The sequence below is a fragment of the Toxotes jaculatrix genome, chromosome 11, assembly GCF_017976425.1.
Source record: "Toxotes jaculatrix isolate fToxJac2 chromosome 11, fToxJac2.pri, whole genome shotgun sequence".
Lineage (NCBI taxonomy): Eukaryota > Metazoa > Chordata > Actinopteri > Toxotidae > Toxotes > Toxotes jaculatrix.
The window spans coordinates 1715952-1735182 of NC_054404.1; the positions used below are offsets into that span (position 1 = coordinate 1715952).

Genomic DNA, 19231 nt, shown 5'->3' on the forward strand with positions numbered 1-19231 from the left:
CCTCAAGAACAAATTTAGATTTGCTTTAAGTAGAACATGAAATTAAGCTAAGCTGAAGTTTCATTTAAAATAAGTTGGATTACTCGCCTGTGTAGAAAACTGCACAGGACTGCTGCACTGATAGAGGCTGTTCTCTGCACAGGTCTCTGTGGTTTTCTCTCTGTGAGCAGAGCTGGATTCAGGCTCCACAGACCACCAACAGCCAGCCCGGTCATTAATCTCTGCCTCACCTTTAGACTTTGTAAAGCTGTAAAATATTACAAGGTACAAGTTGTTAAAAAGATTACACATTAGTTACACAGGATACTAAAGGACGTTGTACGTTAATACAATGTCCTTTTGTCAGCTCTTGGACGTGTGTGTGTTCAGAATCATAAAGACTTGTGATTGTGTCATCTAGCTCATAAAAACCCAACATTCTCTGTGGTGCAAATCTATTTGAGGGCAGTGTTTATTTATTACATGACACAAATCACAAAACTGAGGGAACAAATAGAAATTACAGAAAAGAATTGATAAAAGAGAAAATTGATGGTCACAGACCAGACTTTAAGACATTTAAGACATTTGTTGAGCTCCGTTTATCAAAGCACTTGTCCCTTGTTTGAGGTTTCTCTCTCTGTGAGAATTAAATAGTGAACAAAGCATTTTAATTTTCAGTCTAACCAGTTTTCCAATTGTACTAATTAACTGTCTGTGGAAAATTACATCCAATTGAAAGAGAAGTTTAAAAAACTAAAACAGCTCAGAGCTGAAGTGAACGTTGGCAGAGGGAAAACGTCAGTAGAGCCGGAGGGTTTCTGCTCAGCTTCTCCTGCATGATGCTTGGACAGAGGAGTTTCGACCCTCAAAAAACAGGGAAAATATTAACCAGAATACAACAGTGTTCTTCTGATGTGTGACTGAAAAGCAGTAAAGATTTAACTGAGTGAAGGCCGTTGTTTTTGGAGGAGGGGGGCGGCAGAAACCTTGCTTGTAAACTGTGACTTATCTAAACTAAAAAAAGATGGGAGATTGATAAACAAATTAAACAAGTGACAAGAAAAAAGTCTGGACACAGAAAACAAAACAAAAAAATTTTTTTTTCATTTTGCATTTTTAATTTTTTCTCTTGAAAAATCTTTTTTTAAGCAACTTTATTTGTTGCTAATTTAAACTATAGATAAAATGTAGAGTCTGAGCAAACAAGACAAATAAAAACAATGCAAATAGACACATAATAAGCGAAAAATAAAGAAACATTCAAAGGATAAATAAAAAAAGCAGTTAAAGAATATTTACTGGGGGAAACAGATACACAGCTTTAATGCTTTTTAATCAGAAGAGCTCCTAATAATCTCTGAAGTGCATCAGTTCAAATACAATAAACAAGGGTCCTGTTGTGAATTTTCAGTTGTGGATTTTAGAATTTGACAAGAATAAAAATGTGATTATTATAAGGAAAAAACATCTTTCACGGTTGTTCTGAAAATCGCAACAACCAATCAGATAAGTCTGTAAAGGCAGAGGATCAGAATCAGTGTGAAATAAACTTTTATTTCGGTCGCAGAACCAAAATGAGTGAAGGACTATCTCTGAGCGTTCACCCCAGAAACACCTGCATGTTTTCATGTCTTCTTTCAGTTCCTGGAGGGAACGTGCAGCCGCAGAGTGTATCTGACGGTACAGAGGCTGGTAAATTAAGGCGCGTGCAGGAGGAGGTCGGTACTGACGTCACTGATGCGACACACCTGGGAGAGGTGGAGCAGGGTTTGGACGTTTGCTGGCGCCAAGTGCAGACGGTTTGATTTGGTGATTTTGGGCTGGGACCGTTGTGGAGCTCTGCCATCAGCCTGGAGTCCCTACACCGAAACCAGCAGAGGCCGAACAGCGAGGAAACGCAGGGTGACACCGAGTCCAGTCCTGCAGCCACAGGTGAGTCCAACCTGCGGTCACGAGGGACAGTCAGCGTCCTCGCACACGCGAGGCTCAGACGTTTTTTTCAACTTCCCCTCGGTAACCTGAAGTGATCTTCTTTCTCATTGTGTTTAATGGCGCAGATGACTATCACCACCGGGAGTGTCGGAGTGGGGGAAGACCGATGGTCAGATTTAAAACCTTGGTTCTTTATCCGGTTTCTGATTGACCCCGATCCTGGACTCAGTGGGTCTGAAAGGACGGCTTCAGGTGAGCTCATTAATATCATATTGTATGAGTGCTCGCAGCCAATCACAACAGCTGCGACTTTGTTGTTGTTTAATGTCTGTTGGACAATAATCATTGGTCTTAATTGGTGAATTGTCACAGCTGTGGTCATGCTGTTGCTTTTATACACACACATATATATATATATATATATATATATATATATATATATATATATATATATATATATATACACATTTAAATATTCATGTATTGATATATAATATACAAGAACCGAACCTTACCCATACTCCACCCAATCCACCCATCTACCCATCTTTTGTAATCTTATGAGCTGCTGCTGAGTCTGAACAGTAGCTCTGTCCACTAAAGACCAAAAATGATTTATATGAATGGCGTTAATGTGGTCGTTCATACAGCCTGAACCTTTTGTGTTGTGCCATACATTAGGATACCATTCATTTCATGTGTGCCTGTATGTGCGTGTGTGTACGTGTGTGTGTGTGTGTGTGTGTGCAAAGCCGTCAGTTAATTTACAAACAATCTGCACTAAGTGGTGAAGTGTTTTGTATAAATTAGTAAAAGCTCAGACACATTTTATTTCATCATTTTTTATCATCCATCACAGACATGTTAAAAATCAGGCTCGGCTGCAGCTGCTGCACTACATGTTTATGTCCACTAGATGGCGATGAAGCTCCATCTTCAATTAAATGACAATGTTGAAGGGCTGTAGCTGATTTCATTGAGGATCGTTTGGAAAGTTATGATTATTATTTCAGAATCTCAGATTTTAAGATATTTCCAGAACAAAGTGAGTCAGGAGAAAGGCTTTTTTTTAAGTAAAGATCTAAAACAGGACAACTGAAGGAAAAGCAGGATAAATGAAGTTCCCTGAAACATTAATGAGGACACAAAACTCTTTAGGTTTTGCTGTGTAAACCAATAAAACTATTTAAACTAATCTTTTCAAAGGGCTGGCAGTTAAGTATAATAGTTTGGCGCCTTGAAGCTATTAATTTTGGATTACAGCTCGTGATGCTTGTCACAGCACCACAGACATATTCTGATTGGATCAACAAATATCTTACACAACCCGTCCTGTTGTCACTAAATGTTAGTATCTACACACACACACACACACACACACAGCTAAGAGGGAAACGTTCTCATGAGAAAGCTGATGTTTACCCTCCGGAAGCTATACAGCCGCCTCTGTCTGTGGCTTTCACTTAAACACACACTGAAGGATGAAACAACATCGCTGCCATCTGTCTGCACACTTCCCCTCCACACAGGAAGTGCTCACAAGGTCGCAGAGAGGTCAGAAAAGGCAGACAGACACGAGGTCAAAAGGTCTCTCGGATCAGAAAATGAGGCCTGCGTGGTGTCAGGACAGTCTGACAGGGTTTAGCTGCACAGTGATGAGACTGATGGAAGACAACACAACACAACAGGCAATATTCAACACACATTTAAATACTTCCTTCATTACTCACTTATTTGCTGTAGCACTTTGATTGGTCTCTGTCTGAAACAGTTATTCCAAACAGAAACTGGATCACCGGCTCTTAAGCAACGAATGACTCATTTAAGTAATTTAATAATTTCTAGATGATTATAATAATGTAAAGATTATTCAAAGGAACAGATTAAGTGATGATGAAAACTATTTTTATCTTCAACATTTCACAGTTAAAGAGCCAAACGTTGGTGGAGACTGAAAAAAACGGCATGAATATTGAGAGTTAATCATCTTAAAAGGTAATTAAATGCTATTGTTGTCTTCACAAAGCGAGACAAGTTTTCTTCATATAGTGTCTTTCATCGGCAGGACAATTCAAAGTGCTTTATGTAAGATATAAAAGACATTTAGAAAAACATGTTACTTGTTTTTGCTGCTCCCATGTGGCCAAAAAAAAGTTATTAGAGATTTAAGTAAACAGAGAAAGACGTTTTTATGTCTGAAATCTTTTATTAAATTATAATACACAAAATTAAAAATATTTTATCAGATAAGTGCACAGTTTGGTAGTCGTTTTATTACCTTTTTTACCCGATTAAAAAGGTTTTTCAGCTACTTTTTCATTGACTTCACTTTTAAAAGTTTGAAAGCATTCATGTTTATTTATTTATTAACCATGTAACTAATCCCACCGTGACTTTTTAACCAACCGTTTTTCCCTTTGTGGGACACTGGCACTACACAGAACTCTTACACTCTGCAGTGCTGTAAATAAGTTGAATGAATAGGAGCATGTGTTGTATGTGTCAAGAAATGAATTTCCTATTTATGATCATTTGTCTGGAACATTTCTGTCCCACACTTATTCAGCACTTACATAACTGAGGAACAGGAACAGAGAAAATAAACTGTTGCCTCTGTCTTCTGACCAGTCATTTCATTATTTGGAAAGAATTTGTATATTTGTAATCTGTGAAGGATGTCCTATCCTCTCCATATGTAGTGTTCTTCTGTTTATTGATAGTGAATAATCGCTGACCTTCTCTCCACCTTGTCCTATCAAAAGGCTTATTTTTGGCTGTCTTCCTGATCAGCCAAACTGGGCTCTGAAGGGGTCAAACAGTGAGGAGGATTGAGTAATGATTGCATAAGCCCCTTGTCTTTGTCTTCTTGCAGAACAATTGCTGAAAGCACAATTCTGGACAGGAGAGGCTTGATTTGGCCGAGCATTATATTTCTGAATGAATTCCCACAGAAAGACAAAGACCTAAAACAGACGCGGGACAATCAGTTTGTCAATAATTACATGATGTAAGATATCCATTGTGTTATTGTATTACAGCAGGGCCAGTGTAGCCTGGTTCCAGTGTCGCCCACATCTCAACTTTTGTTGACTGATTTATGAAGATATCATAAATGGTTGTTCCCACAGATGGAGAAACAACCAAACCAATCAGAGGTTTTGTCAGATGTGAAGATGGAACATGTTTCTCTGTCTGCACGAACGTGAACGTGCACAGCTTCAGTTCAGACACATTCACATGGATGCCTTCTTCCTTCTGAAACAGATTTTTGGTATAAAAATGTGGAAAATGATTTTAAAAGTTTAGCTCCAGTGTTGTTTCCAAGCTCCCTCCTGACAGAAAGTTGGATCAGCAAATCAGCTTAATGGATGCTTGCACAATGCATAGTTGAGATTTTGCAGGCATGCAAGTGGACTCCTCTGTGAGCTTCTGTAACCTAAGGTTATACATAACAGCATTTTTCTCTGTAAATCCACAGAGACATTGACGTGTATGACCTGGACAAACTGGGACATCTTACAGGCAGCATTAGCAGACAGGCTAATGATGACGGCTCGCTGAAGTGTTCCTGGCCATTCTTAGCTACGTTACGAGATGATATTCAGTTCTGACTGCCACAGTGACTCACTGACTGTCATGACAAACAAATAAAAACACAGTATACTAAGACTGTAAAAAATATCCCTCTCATATACTATAATTCAAACATAAGTAGTCTCTGATTCTAACATGGGAAACTGGATGTTTGTTTGTTCAGTGAGATCTGAGCTGCATCAGGGGGTCAGTCCCAGTCCGAGCTGCTTAGTATCTTGGGATTGGACCAGAATGTAAACAAACTGTCCCTGGATCAGCTTATTGGACAGTTGTCTTGAGACCTTCTTAGGTCCCAAAGGACAGGCAGACATATACATGGACAGACAGGCAGAGGGTTGGACGGAGAAGTGACTGGGTCGTCTCTCACTGGGCCACAGGGGAGAGGATTTCTGTGATTCTGTCACTCAGCTGGCTGCATGGTGTTTCTCAGCAGTATCACAGCAGGTGTTTTATAGCTTAGTACCAGGCAAAGCACTCTCACGTTGAAACGAGAGAGTTTCCCCCAGCTTTGGAAGCATGCTGTTGTCTCGGTTTTCGCTGTATCCTGTGGGGCTGCCCCTGTACGTCAGTGGTTTGAATCACCAGTCGAGACGAGTCGACTCACGAAGTAAATGCAGGCTGCATGAGAGTCCTGCAGGTAAAACGCGACTCTCATGTCAGCTGTTATGGGAAGTTAGTCTGTGGCAGCTGTGGGTGATCTGGGCTCTAACTGGGTGGAGGTAATACATTTCTCATAATCACTGGGAAGGTGAAATGGAGTAATGTTGAATAATTACAAAAACAAAAGATATTTATAGAAAAAGGAGGAGTAACAAGCACGTCAATTCAAAGAGCTTCATTGCTGTAACAGCTGATTTTCCTACAGCTGTTTGTTGGCTTGGTGTCATGCACCTGTTTGAAATGGCTGCGGTTGAGGTCAATGATCCCACTGATTTTGAGTATTGTACAGAAAGAATTGAGAGGTTCAGTCTTGTGGAACTTAGTTTAATCAGGAGCACACAGAGTGGTGCTGCTTCATGATGTTTGTGGTAGAAGTTAGTGTTTGTTGCCACTGAGGGTGGAAGTCTGTGAGATTTCAGAAGGTTTCGGTGCAGCAGGGTTTGTTGTGCAGCCGACGCTGGATAAAAGAAACCTGAAACAAGAGGAAGCTGGTTGGCCTGAGACGCCGGTTCCTCCCATTTTACCTCCACCGTGTTTTCCTGACTCCCCACCTGAAGGAAACAAAAGGTTCTGAATCAGCTGGAACAAAGGGATGCAAGACTTTGTGTGTCTGTGTGTGCGTATGTGTGTCGGTGCTGTTTACCTACATTTCTCTCTGAACGCCTCGCATGCATGTTTTTGTGTGCCCACAAAGTTTTGGTTCCCGTATTCCTGCCAAGGAAGGAAGACACACACTCAGAAAACCCACAGAAAAGCTGAATGTATTTTTGTATTTTGGCAGATCTACAGACGCATCAGCAGGATCTGTCAGGATTTGTTGGCACAACACTGGAAAACACCCTCTGCCAGTGATTTCCCAAAATTCCCGTTGCTTTTAGTGATAACCAGAAGTGATGAAGTCCCTTATTCTATTATTATTCTTTATCTTTAAATGAATTCTAATTTGGGGAAAACGCATTTTGGATGAATTGGATGAATAAAACTTTTTTCCTCAGTTCATACTGTTAAGTGTAAAGCATGTATGAATGGTGACAGTGCATTGTTTTGGTGTTTGATAAAACGTTTTTTTGAGAGGGCTGGAGAGGAGGCACATGTAATTGACTGATTGATGGAGCGCTCGAGTCAGTGATCGCGTGTCTCTTCACTCACCAGTTTGCTATAAGTCTCTAAACTTTTTCAGACATGGATTATAAATTGTCCCAGTTTGTTAAAGCTTTGTGTTTTGTCTTTTTTCTTCTGCAGGTCGTCCTCAATTCAAGTTATGTCCTGAAAACGCCTGAATCAGCAGCACCTGAGTGAGGTGCATAAGGTAGGAGACACTGAGTGTGTTTCTGTCTTTCTGTGCCAGTTTCGGCCTATTTATGCCAAATAGTTTGTCCAGATCAAGTTTAGGATGTGCGTCACAATCCAAAACAAAAACATTAAGCACAATAACAAAGGTGGAGTTAAAGCTTTGAAACGTGTTTTCCATACAGCAGGGAAGCAGACCAGACTCTCATCAAAAAGCTTTTCAGTCACTGGCAAACATTTGTAGTCTGCAGGAAAACCGACTCCGAGACATCACTTTTCTTTTTCTTAACAATGTCATGATTCTCACAGTGTCGCAAGAGGCTGCAAAGATTAACAGCAGATCCATTTTCAGGTTAGATACAGAGAAGTTTAAGACCTCTACGTATTACACTGCACCATAAGAAGAACAATGTCAGCTTTTTTTATTAAGTACTTCAACATTTATTAAATCAGTTTTAAAGTGGGGCCGTGAAAATGTATGCTCTCATAAATTGGTGTTAAAGAAAATTAACAAAATTATTTTTTAAATGTAATGACAAAGTTATTTTTAATGTTAGTTAACGCTATTAATAGCAGCTGGTCCATGATTTAAATTAACTCTTGAAACTCTAAAAAAGCTAAAGTTACAAGCTAACTGTAGGTTTTGTATGTTAGAGAACCTGTAACTGGGTAATAGTTGAGTAGCTGAGTAAATAATTACCATGTTTTTCTCTTTAGTTCGGTGGAGGAAAGATATGAAGTCTACAAAATGGCAAAACTCCTATAAAGGTTCATTAATTCACAGCTGCACTTCAGTAAATGTACTTGGTTATTTTACTTTTCTCTGAGCTCCTGGTAACTAAAGCCAACAGATCATGTCCCTTCTTTTTCTGGCTGTTCTGTAGCTGTTGGTGTTGGAATGAATACAAAGCGAGACAAACAGTAACACACACGTTTGTACCTCCTCACCTGTGTGAACCCTCAAGTCTTGAACCTCAAATGGGCCTTTGAAGAAAAGAGGACCAGACAAAATGTCCAAACCTGAAACTGGTCCTCACAAAGATAGACACACACACTCAGACACACAGATACACAGAAAGATCCAAAGATAACAAGTGAAACAGAGATTGTTTAAGCGGGAGGGACAAAACCCACAGAACAAGCTGTTACAGAATGTTCTTCAATTAACATGTTTGAATCTGCTAAATGGTGTTTAACTGAACACTGTACTGGCTAAAGAACAACTCAAACACACACACACAGGCTTATGTGTGCAAACTTACAAATCACTGGCCTGTCAGATGAATATTTTAAGGTGGATGAATGAGGTACAGAGTGAAAGATGCACGAGCTCAAGAAAACTTGGCTCCCAGCCAGAAGTGGAAAGTAACCAAGTACATTTTTTTTTTTTACTAACAGTAATGTGCTGCAGTGTAGTTTTAGTGATGAACTTTCCATTTTAGGAAACTTTTCCTTCACTTTGTTCTAGAGAAAAATATTGCTCCGTACTTCTGCATTTATTTTCAGATTAAGATTTTTTTAAGTTCCTGCGTTTATTTTATGGTTAGTAGCCAACTTGTTTATTTTTCTGTGACCAAAAGAATTAAATAGATGTTTTAACATTAATGTAAAATCTGTGATTATGAATTATTACCTACGTCACACTGCTAAGAAACTTTAAATCGGAATATAAAACGTCATGTAAAATAAAATGAACTGCAATAAAAACCACACATGAAGCCGGTGAGGGAGGGTAAGATCAGTATGCTTTAATAAGATATCAGTGCAGAAACACAAACTTCTTATTGGGTTAAATTCCCCATATAGTAATAACAATGATAACAATATATGATAATAATAAGATCAATATGAATTTTTAGCATATTAAAAAAATGCAGAATAAGCTAATATAAATGTACTGTATGACATCGACAAAAACAGAACATGGATCCCATAAGGAAAAACAAAAAACCCTGTTGTTACACAAGACGAGACAAAATGCTGACATCGTCTTTAAAGAGGAGGTGCAGTGAACGAGTGAATGAAATCCTGAAGCTTTTTGTCACTTTTGTTTTGAGCCCCTTCAAGCAGCACAGCATGCCGAGCACTGGGACTGGTGATAGGCCTTCTAGATTTAAAATAGAGAACAGAGGCCCCGCCCGGTTTTGGGTTAGCATCTTTTCCACTAGCGTCCGCCACTCGTTGATTTTCTCAGAGATAGCTGTCTTTATTCTGTCTTTCTGAATAACCGACGCCTGTTCCTGGTGTTTTTTCTGTTCTAAGATAAAACAATAAAAGCATCTGAAAGCTCCACCTGCTGAGACTCAACAGAGGTGTGGCTCTTGAATGCTAACAAAATAACTTGTTTTATCTTAGTTTAGAACATTTTCAATTTTAACTTGTCTGGCCAAAGCTAGTGGGGCAGAAGCTAACCTAAAATGGTGGCGGGACTCCCTCTCTCTCTCTACGTTTTATATTCTAAAATCGACTTCCATCTAACCAACTCTTTCCACATACGTTAACACAGTTTAGGTCAAATCTCATCAGCTAAAAAGCCTCTCTGAGGTGCTGTTCTTCTTCCATGTGCATGTTTCAAAACATTTAATGTATTCCTGAAACCTCTTTGGTCTCCAAAAACTGCCTTAGCACTTGAGCTCTTTGAGAGCAGCTCTATATTGCGCTGTAAATGTACAATGAGAATAATTATAATGATTCAACATGTTATGAGTCTCCATTTCTCCATTTACAGATTTTTTTACTCTGACATATAAAGAATTTCCAATTTAAACATTGATTTAAAAAAAAAAAAAACCTCTGACACATTGGGAGCAAAAACAATCAAATTGATTTTGAGGAAAGTGAAGAGAGAGGGTGAGTGAGGAGAAACAGATGAGTGATGTGCCGGGTGGAGAGATCTGCGTCAGTGGGCAGGCTGAGCAGGCTGAATCTCTCTTCATGTGTCACTCAACTCCACATCACTTCTTTTCATATCTCCTTCATAACTGTTTCTCAGCCCTCATCCCCTCTCAGGATAATGTTCATCTCCAATCCATTTTTTTTTTTTACAGCCTGGATTAAATCTTCATAGCATTGGACTTCATTACAATCAGCTGTGGCACTTTAGTCACCACTTTGATTGTAGAGACACAGCACCACTGCAGGAGAGCTTCAGAAGAGTCCTTTCACTTTGTGTTTCACTTCCAAAGTTCAGTTTTAGATACTGTAATATACTTAAACTGTGACTTGATGCTGAATGATCGAATGCAATTCATCTCTGTGTCTCCGCAACTAAAGTGGTCTACAAATGTGATTGTAATGGGTAGAAAAAAAACAGCCAAAGCCTGAAGATACAACCCAGTTTGTTAAAAAAAAAAAAAAAAAAAAAGAATTTAAAGCTTTTGTGTTAAAACTAACCTAACAAAATCGTGGGCGATCAAGACAGGCAAATTTTTGACTTTTAAAATGTGTATCAAGCAAGGCACTAACTTAACATATGCCCCCCCCCCCCCCCCCCCAGTAGAACTTTTACTGTACAGTCAAGTCTTATTCAACTAAACCTAAAAACCCACAAGCAGCTTCAAAGACAAACCGACTGTTAGGTCGTTTGATGAGCTGGGGAATCCATTTCCTTAAAAACCTTAAAACAAAATTTGACTCGTCATCACCAGGGGATCTACGATGGGTTCTGTTTGGGTTCTGCTTGAATGAATGAGGCTTTTACTGTATATTCCATCACTAGGAAGAGGCTATGGAGGAGCTGCTGACTACAAAACCTGAGGGTTTATTATTAAAATCATCCCAACTATGACACGTCTATGATTATTATCTCAGAAAATAATAATAACTTTAATACATTTAACTTTTGGATAAGATGCAGTGTCACTTTGGGATTATGTTCAACAATAAGCCCCATAGCTGAAGGATGTCATCTACAGGTCGCAGGAAACAAACTGTGCTCTTGAAGGGTGAACTCAGTATGTGTTGAGACAACCATAAAGTCACGATAAGGCACATTATATGGATTAAAATGAACTTTAAAGAACATTTCAGCATGACATAAAACGAGGAACATAAAAATACAGTGTTAGTGGATCCAAGAGATGTAATAAAAGTTCTAAAAATGACACATACGTGGTCTATGAAGCACCATTGCTATTATATATGCAACTGGAAAACTATGTGATTAATTATGTGGCAACTTCACCTTCTTTACAATATTCAAAATGCTACATATCTGAAAAGTGGAACTTAGAAAACTGATATTTATCTTTTAATCTGAACTTTTTTCCTGTTTTCCTGTTATTTTTATTTTTTACTTTTTTATCTTCTTAAAGCAAGAACAAAAACAGTACTGGCCAGCCAACAGATTCAATAGATATTTTAGGATAAAACTCTGGAGGGAAAAAAAAAAAAAGCCACAACACGGAAACAGCACGAGGGGAAACAGCACTGCGAGGGATCTGATCCATCTGCTTCTACAGGGGTAGATAAGGACAAAGTACCAGGACACATAAACACTAAAAACACTATCTTCAACATTAGTTTTGTCTTTTTAAATACGTAACGTATATGTGTACAATGCTCTATAATTCATACTCAAAAGTGGTCACCACACAAAGACAATTACCTCAAAAAAAAAAAAAATAGTGAGATTAAGAAAAATACTTTGAGAGAATAGGAGTGGAAAGAACAGAGAAAACTGGTGAGAACTTTTTTTTCAGGGAAGGCAGTTCATTCTGCCTGTATCATCATGATACTGGCAGAATTATCTGCTTTAATATAATTCATTTGGCTTAAAATGATTTTTAGTTTGAAAATAAACTTTACTCTTAGTCTATCGTGTATTAGGATGACTAACGTATTTCTGTTTTAAAAAGCCTTCTGGTACTGGCAGCCACTCTGTCATGGATTAGAAGAAAAACTGGCCTTGTCCTAATCATAAAGAATAATACATACACTCCACTTTCAAGTCACTTCACAGGCTGCTGTACGGCACTGAAACCAAAGCTGCTGCGTCTGCTATGTACATGTAGACTGAATGAGAAAGTGATTATGTAGTCCTTACACTGTGTGGTTTGTGCAGTGGTGTGCACAGGAGTGGGAGGGACTGACCTCTCATCTTTTTTTAATGACACACTGTAAAGCTTACTTTTTGCCCTAATAGAAAACCAAAGGGGCATTTAAGGTTGATGAGCCCAAATACCAGCTCAGCCTTATCACTTGGCACTCGTTAGTCCAGTTGCCCTCCTGGATGGAGGGGTAGTTAGTCAGTTAGCGCAAAGAAGCAAACCAGTGACTTTAGAATATTTACTACAAATCTCATGTACTTCACATCACGGCAAACTTTTTTGAAACGATTCTACCAGCCCAGGTACACACTGTTTTCTATTCATTTCTGTCTGAAGTGAAAATGAATGACAACACTCTAAGTTACATTATCAGTAATGCAGAGATGGTTTCTCAGTCATTTGTAGCTTGATTTGAGTTACAGAGCTGCTCTGCTTTTTGCATGTACAGTGTGTGTATCATCTGTTGTTATTTGTTGTATGACTTTCCTCTGTCTTTTCAGACTTAAGTGTGTATCTTTGGATTTTGGACTCATGGTCAGATAAAACAGTTTGAATACGCAGCCTTAGACTCTGGAAAATAAGAGGCATTGTTCACTAGTTTCTGACATTTCATAGAGAAAACAATCAATTACTTGAGAAAATAAAATTCAAAATGAAAATAATTGTGAGTTGTGGCCCTATATAATGTATTTTAAATAAAATAATTAAATTCAGTTAATCATATAATGCTGTGTGGACTTTTCAAATCAAGCTGAAGGTAAACAGCATTACCACACACAGAGAATGTGATTGAAAAAATTTCATACAGCACAGAAATGAATATAAACCATTAGCTGCCTGGAACAGCAGAAAAAAATACAATGTAAAATTGTATAGTATATTATAGTTAAGGAGCCAAAAACACTTAACACGCTTAAGGTCTTTTACGGGCAAACACTGAACCTAAAATTGAAACCTGCATGTAAGAGAGGTTCCCCTTTTCCATCCCTCCCCCTCAGGTAATCTGTGCACACACCTGGTTTGTCTGGTTTTCTGTATTGCGTAAAGTGTGTGTGTGTAAACCTGCAACATATAATCAAGTGAACTCTTAGCGTGTGCAAGCCAGATTCCTTTGTACAAGCTATCAGTTTGGTAAATAAGGCTAGCTTTGTCGCTGACTATATAAGCTTTAGTTCAAAGAAATAATTGCACAATAAGAAAAAAAAACCCTGTAGTCACATGATCTACTTACCTGACAGAGAGGTGAGAGTGAGAGAAAACAAATCAGACAGTTTTAAGAAGAAGAGAGCGGAAAAAAAACTTATAAAATAAAACTTAACAATATTCATCTTGTAGTAGAGTACATGTATTGCAATATATGTTTATTAGTGTGTGTGTGAGAGATAGACACAAAAAAATAAAAGTGTCTGGTAGGTAGAGTAAGAACATCAAACAAGAGAGAGAAGAAACAAAGAAGTATTGATACGGTAACGTGTCCTGTCGATTTGGATTAAATTTTGATAGAAGTTAAAATGTCTCAGTTCGATAACAAAGTAGAGACTAATTATAAGAACTAAAATAACAATATAATGCAAATGTCATTAAAATGGACCCAAACAGATGTAATACTTATGTGAACCAGTTTACGTTGTGAGAATCAGAGTTCCCTCCGTATGAACTAACTGCTCTACTTTCTTATTTCAACAGATGAGGATGTTACAGTGACTGAGGTGAGATGGACTCAGGCGAGAAGAGGCCGGCTGATGACTGTGTAAGTGTTTCTGTTTGTATATGAGAAAAAGGCTTGAGCAGAGAAAGGTCTGACTCTGACTCTGATTCTGCTTATTGATTCCAGTTTCTGATTCTTGAGTGAAATGAAATCCTAAATATGGTTAAAGAGAAAGGGGGAAAAAAACATCTGTGTCTTAAACACACTTGTGATACACTTTAAGAAACAGAAATATTCTCTATATATCTCTACATGTACAAGTTAAATGTTTTTACTTGGGTTGAATATTCTGAGTCATCAAAAATTCTACATCGAAATACACGTGGTGACTAGATTTTAAAAGCAATTTCAAAAAGGAAAATACAGTTCTTGTAGACAAATTTCTGTTTAATTTTTTTCAGACCTAATTTTTGCTTGTTTCATGTGAATTAATAGTTGTATCCCTTTTTGGCCTCTAACAATCAATAAAGTGAAAAAATGTAAGAGGTTCAAAGAGTAAAACAGCAGCTCAGGTTTTTAAACAGATTTCAAATTTTAATAAATCGTGAGAAAAAGAAAAAAGAAGTTGAGAACCACTGCTGTTACCAGCCCTACACTGTGCAAACTGCACCTCCCCTGAATAATTATTTTGGTGCAGTGATTACATCGAGCACCGTAGTGATCAAAAATGAATCTTTGGGAATCGATAAGCAGAATCAAACTGTGTTCTGTTAAGAATCCTTGGTTCTTATTATTAATTTTAAAATGGCTACAATTCAGAACCAATTCATTATACCCAACTCTTACTTTGAGGCTTTGACTGGAACGAGAAAAGTGGTCTGGGTCTAATCGCTGGTCAAATACACTAAGTGAAAGAACACAGTGTCTCTGTTAAAGTCTGGGTAGTATCTCTTCTCCTCTGAGCTTAAATGAGTCAGCTGATAAAGAGAAAGTAAGGCTGGGAGCTGGGCTGCATAGAGTTCATATCAGGGTTTAGTTCTGGAAAGGAGACAGGGTCTGGATAAGAAACAGGCTGTAGGTTTGAAACCCGTGCTTATAGGTAGCTTGGTCGTGGATTCCCACTTAAGTCACGGCAGGAAACAGCTGGTAGGCCGCGGTGCATGGCTGCAGATGTTTGGGCAGAGCTGGCCTTTAAGGCAGATTGTGTATTTGAATCCCACACCTCTAATACCCTGTTTACACCAAAGACCCGGGTTCAGTTTGTGTATCTGGACACAGAGCTGACCTGTGAGAGACGCTTACCCCGAACCTGGTGACCGGAGAAATCCCAGTGTCTAGACTTGTTAACACAGGACAGACATCGTTTTGTACTCGGCTAGTTAATGGTCCCATGTTGTTTTTTTTTCACCAACAGACCCTGGTTATCTTACACGCGTGGGCCCTCTTTGTGGCCGGCTCAATGCAGGGCAACTTTTGTACACCGGAGATCAACCTGCATCTGATCTGAGTCACAAGCTTGGGCAAAAGGGGTGAAAGTGGCTTGACTCTGATATCTCAGCTTGTTTAGATGGTCAAGGTACAGAACTACAGAAGGGACAGGGAACTGAGTGTAGGGCTGAGACAGATATGCTAAACAAGGCAGGATGTGGTTATGAATACCATTTCCTATAGGTAGCTTAGCCTCAGGGCTTTCAGAGGGCCCAGAGGTATGAAGGTAGAGATACAGGCTTAAGTCTTGGGCTGCAGGTTGAGGATCAGGGCTGTGATTAATCTGGGTCTATGGTGGGGTTTGAATCTGGGGCTCTAGGTGGCCTGGTCCAGGGCTCTCAGCAGGTCACAGCCCTGGAGGAGGTGCAGGTTGCCCTGCAGCGGGACATTGACCTCACAGTCGTAACGGGTCAACTCCGGCAGACAGGAAGGCTCAAACGAAGGGCCCAGCAAACGACTAGCTATACCTGCAAAAGGACAGAAGATCTGTGTCAGGCAGAGCACGCTGACACGAGTACCAGTCCTGCTTTCATCAAGTCATTTCAGTCTGTAACACAGACATAAAAAAAAAATAATCTAAATTTAATTAGAAATCAACTTGTTTCAAGAATTTTAGAAAACTATTTTTACAAAGCTGGCAGATCAGATTTGTTCTCTTGTGACTTTAATGACTTAATTAACGACTAAAATGACTTGATGTGGAGATTTTCTTTTGCAGTGTGTCAGTAAATAAATCAGAAAACAACAGTAAAATAGTACAGTTCCAGTGCTACAGGTGCTTACACAGAGCTGTTACTTGAGTTTAACACTCAGGGGATTGTGAAGGTTACAGTGAGTTCAGCTCACCCTCAGTCTTGTTAGAAGGCAACATGTTGTAACTGGTGTAGTTGCAGCTCTTTTGGGGGAAGGCTTTCTCATTTGCACCACCTAACCCATTTCCTGGATACTGAGACTTCCTGTGCTGTTGCAGAGAGCTGAGACATGAAGACATGCTGCCCAGCATCATCCTGCTCATCCCTGACTCTGAGAGAAGACAGGCAGAGGTTACAGGTACAGTTGTGTGGTGACAGATAAAAAGTTGTGGTTGTCGTTTTCCACAAACACAAACATACCTGTCAGTGATCCTGCGCTGAGGGAGCGATCCATGGCAACGCAACTGTCGCCCCTCATCTTCTTCCATATGATTTCTGACTTACTTTCGCCCTGTAACACAATCAAATGGATCCTCAGTCAGCTGATAGGCATCAATTCCCCAAGCAATTCAAAGGACACAGCTTTGTTAAAGTGTCTTTGATTGAGCCTTTAATTTAAGGGGGTTTTATAGTTTAGTCTGCCCATGCTTTGCCTTTCATAAATGTCAATTCCAAATAGCACTTCATCCATCGCTTCTCTATTAATTAGCTGCAAAACAAGCAGTCGTATGAGTAAACATGAGGATACACTGGATAATCTGCTCCGTTTTCATACCACAGTGATTCTCAGGAATAAGCATGAGGACAAGATGAAACTTATATACTGTCTTCATCAGAGAAACTCACCACAGCCATCTGGGTGAAGGAGCGCTTGATACTGTTGGTCAGGGCCATTCTGGCTGGACTCATGTCTCTGTGGGCTTGTACAAAATTGTCGATGGACCTGCACAGACACATGGAGACATTTCACATTTAATTCAATGCAGAACTTTACTGATATAACTTTAACTACTTATTTTAATCTTCCCCTCAATTTAGCATGTTTTTGATTTTGTCTCTAACTAAAAATGTCAATAAAGTGATGCATGATTTTAAAATATGGATTTGATTTTTTTTTTTTACTCTCCTGGTTTAAAAGGTGAATGTGAGGACTTTGTTCATTGTTACATCACCTCTGTTTCTGCATGAGATGCGTCATGTTCTGCTGGCAGGACGGACGAGCCTCTCCTGACAAAGTGTCCATCAGGTAGGCCTTGGTGGCTCGAGGTTGTTGTTGGTAAGTTAACAGAGGGTCCGGTGGCCACTGCAGATTCTGCCTGCCACCCATAGAGGACAGAGGGGTGCTGGCTGGGGCTTGGTACGGTGGATTCTGCATATGCCCCATCATGTATGACCCAGTACGGGGGTTCATGGTCCCCTGGCTGGAGCCTTTCTTATCCCCTGTAGCCCAGGATGCAGCTGGCTGGGCCTGGTAGTGGCCTTGGGGCTGAGTAGGGGAGGACAGGGGCTGGAAGAGGCTGGCGATGTTGCTGAAGCTCTGCTGGGATGCCTGGCGTGTTTGTGGCAGGCTGCTGTTGCTCCCCATGGTTCCTGCTGGACCCCCCTCCAGGGGCTCTGACTCTGGAATGATGGGATTCAGCTGGAAGTCTTCTCCGTCCATGGGGATATAAGGAGCCAAGGTCTCCAGGTCCAAGTCGCTTAAGTCCCTCTGAGAAAGTGAAAAAAAAAAACAGTTTGTTGTTTACAAAAAACAAAAACAGTTGTGTACAGTGTTTACCTTAATGTTCAGTTATATAGCTGTTGAATTGTTTTTTACTCCTTAGACAAGATCAACACTTGTAGACATAGTAATAAAAGGTCCTTTAACATGGGAAAAATCTTGTCAATGTTAATAAACTTTCCCCAAAAAGGAAGAAAGAAAAGCAAAGTTTTCAGTCAGAATCACAACAAGGTCTCATAATTCTGGTTAAACATGAAGAGATACGGGTTTAGACAAAAAGCAGAACAGGACACACACCTCAGTGTTGGTGGGACTGTTGTTTGTCTCGGTGTCCAGAGCAAACAGCCTCTCAGTCAGCTCCACCTTCAGGTCACTCTCCACGGAGCTGTAGTAATCACCTGGGCTGCTGGGCTGCAGGGAGGGAGGAAACGAGGATGATGGACGGGGGTGAGAAAGATAAAAGACAAGCACAAAGGAACAACATGTCGAGCCCAGAGAGAAAGGGATGAAATCAGCGAGAGAACAGAGAGAAATACAGAAACAAGGCGAAAAGAAATGAGTTTCAACAAAGGCACTATTCACTACTAAAAGCCTGTTTCTTCCAAATGTCCACCCCCGTTATTCTCACACACACTGCCCACTGTTAGTGACCTTTGACCCCCCCAGGCCTCACTGAACACAGAGAGAACAAACTATGAAACATGCACGACCAGTTGCTCGCTCACTAACTAATTACTCCTTTCAGTTTCACATTCGGTGGCTCGATCCCAGCCGCCCTCCTCGTCCTCACCGTGGAGCAGCTGCTGAGGCTCGGAGTGGCGCTGCCCGGCGGCGGGTTCTGCTGCACTGTGAAGGTACCAGCCATGTTAGCCATGTCGCCTGCAACCGGAGCCGGGGTTTGGCCTGATGCCGGAGGGGCGGGCTTGTGGCTGTCGCTGGCCCAGGACGGAGGTCCTGGAGGGGGCATAGCTGCGGCAGACACCTCGAACTGAGGGCGACCTGCGAGAAAGGAACGGAAATTAGATCAGCCATGATATATTAAATTACAGGTAACCATAGCAACACTACTTATTCTTTATGTATGTTAGCAGTGGTTAAACTAAGCTAACTAGCTAGCTAATGATGGGTTAAACTGACGTTAATTTAATTTTTTTACACAGGCTCATTTTTGGTTTGG

The 19231-nt window shown here is 40.0% G+C and overlaps 1 protein-coding gene across 1 annotated transcript in view; it reads right to left on the bottom strand.

Annotated features, from left to right (window-relative positions):
• Window positions 1–9186: 9186 nt before the first annotated feature.
• The window catches only part of epas1b (endothelial PAS domain protein 1b), a 76720-nt gene continuing 66675 nt past the window's right edge, over window positions 9187–19231 (bottom strand). The window contains exons 10-16 of the mRNA XM_041049499.1: window positions 18845–19053; window positions 18352–18465; window positions 17507–18042; window positions 17181–17277; window positions 16755–16845; window positions 16489–16665; window positions 9187–16109 (exon numbers count right to left, since the gene is read on the bottom strand). Of these exons, the coding sequence (XP_040905433.1) occupies window positions 15958–16109; window positions 16489–16665; window positions 16755–16845; window positions 17181–17277; window positions 17507–18042; window positions 18352–18465; window positions 18845–19053 (1376 nt within the window). The 3' untranslated portion in view covers window positions 9187–15957. The remainder of the gene's footprint in view (window positions 16110–16488; window positions 16666–16754; window positions 16846–17180; window positions 17278–17506; window positions 18043–18351; window positions 18466–18844; window positions 19054–19231) is intronic.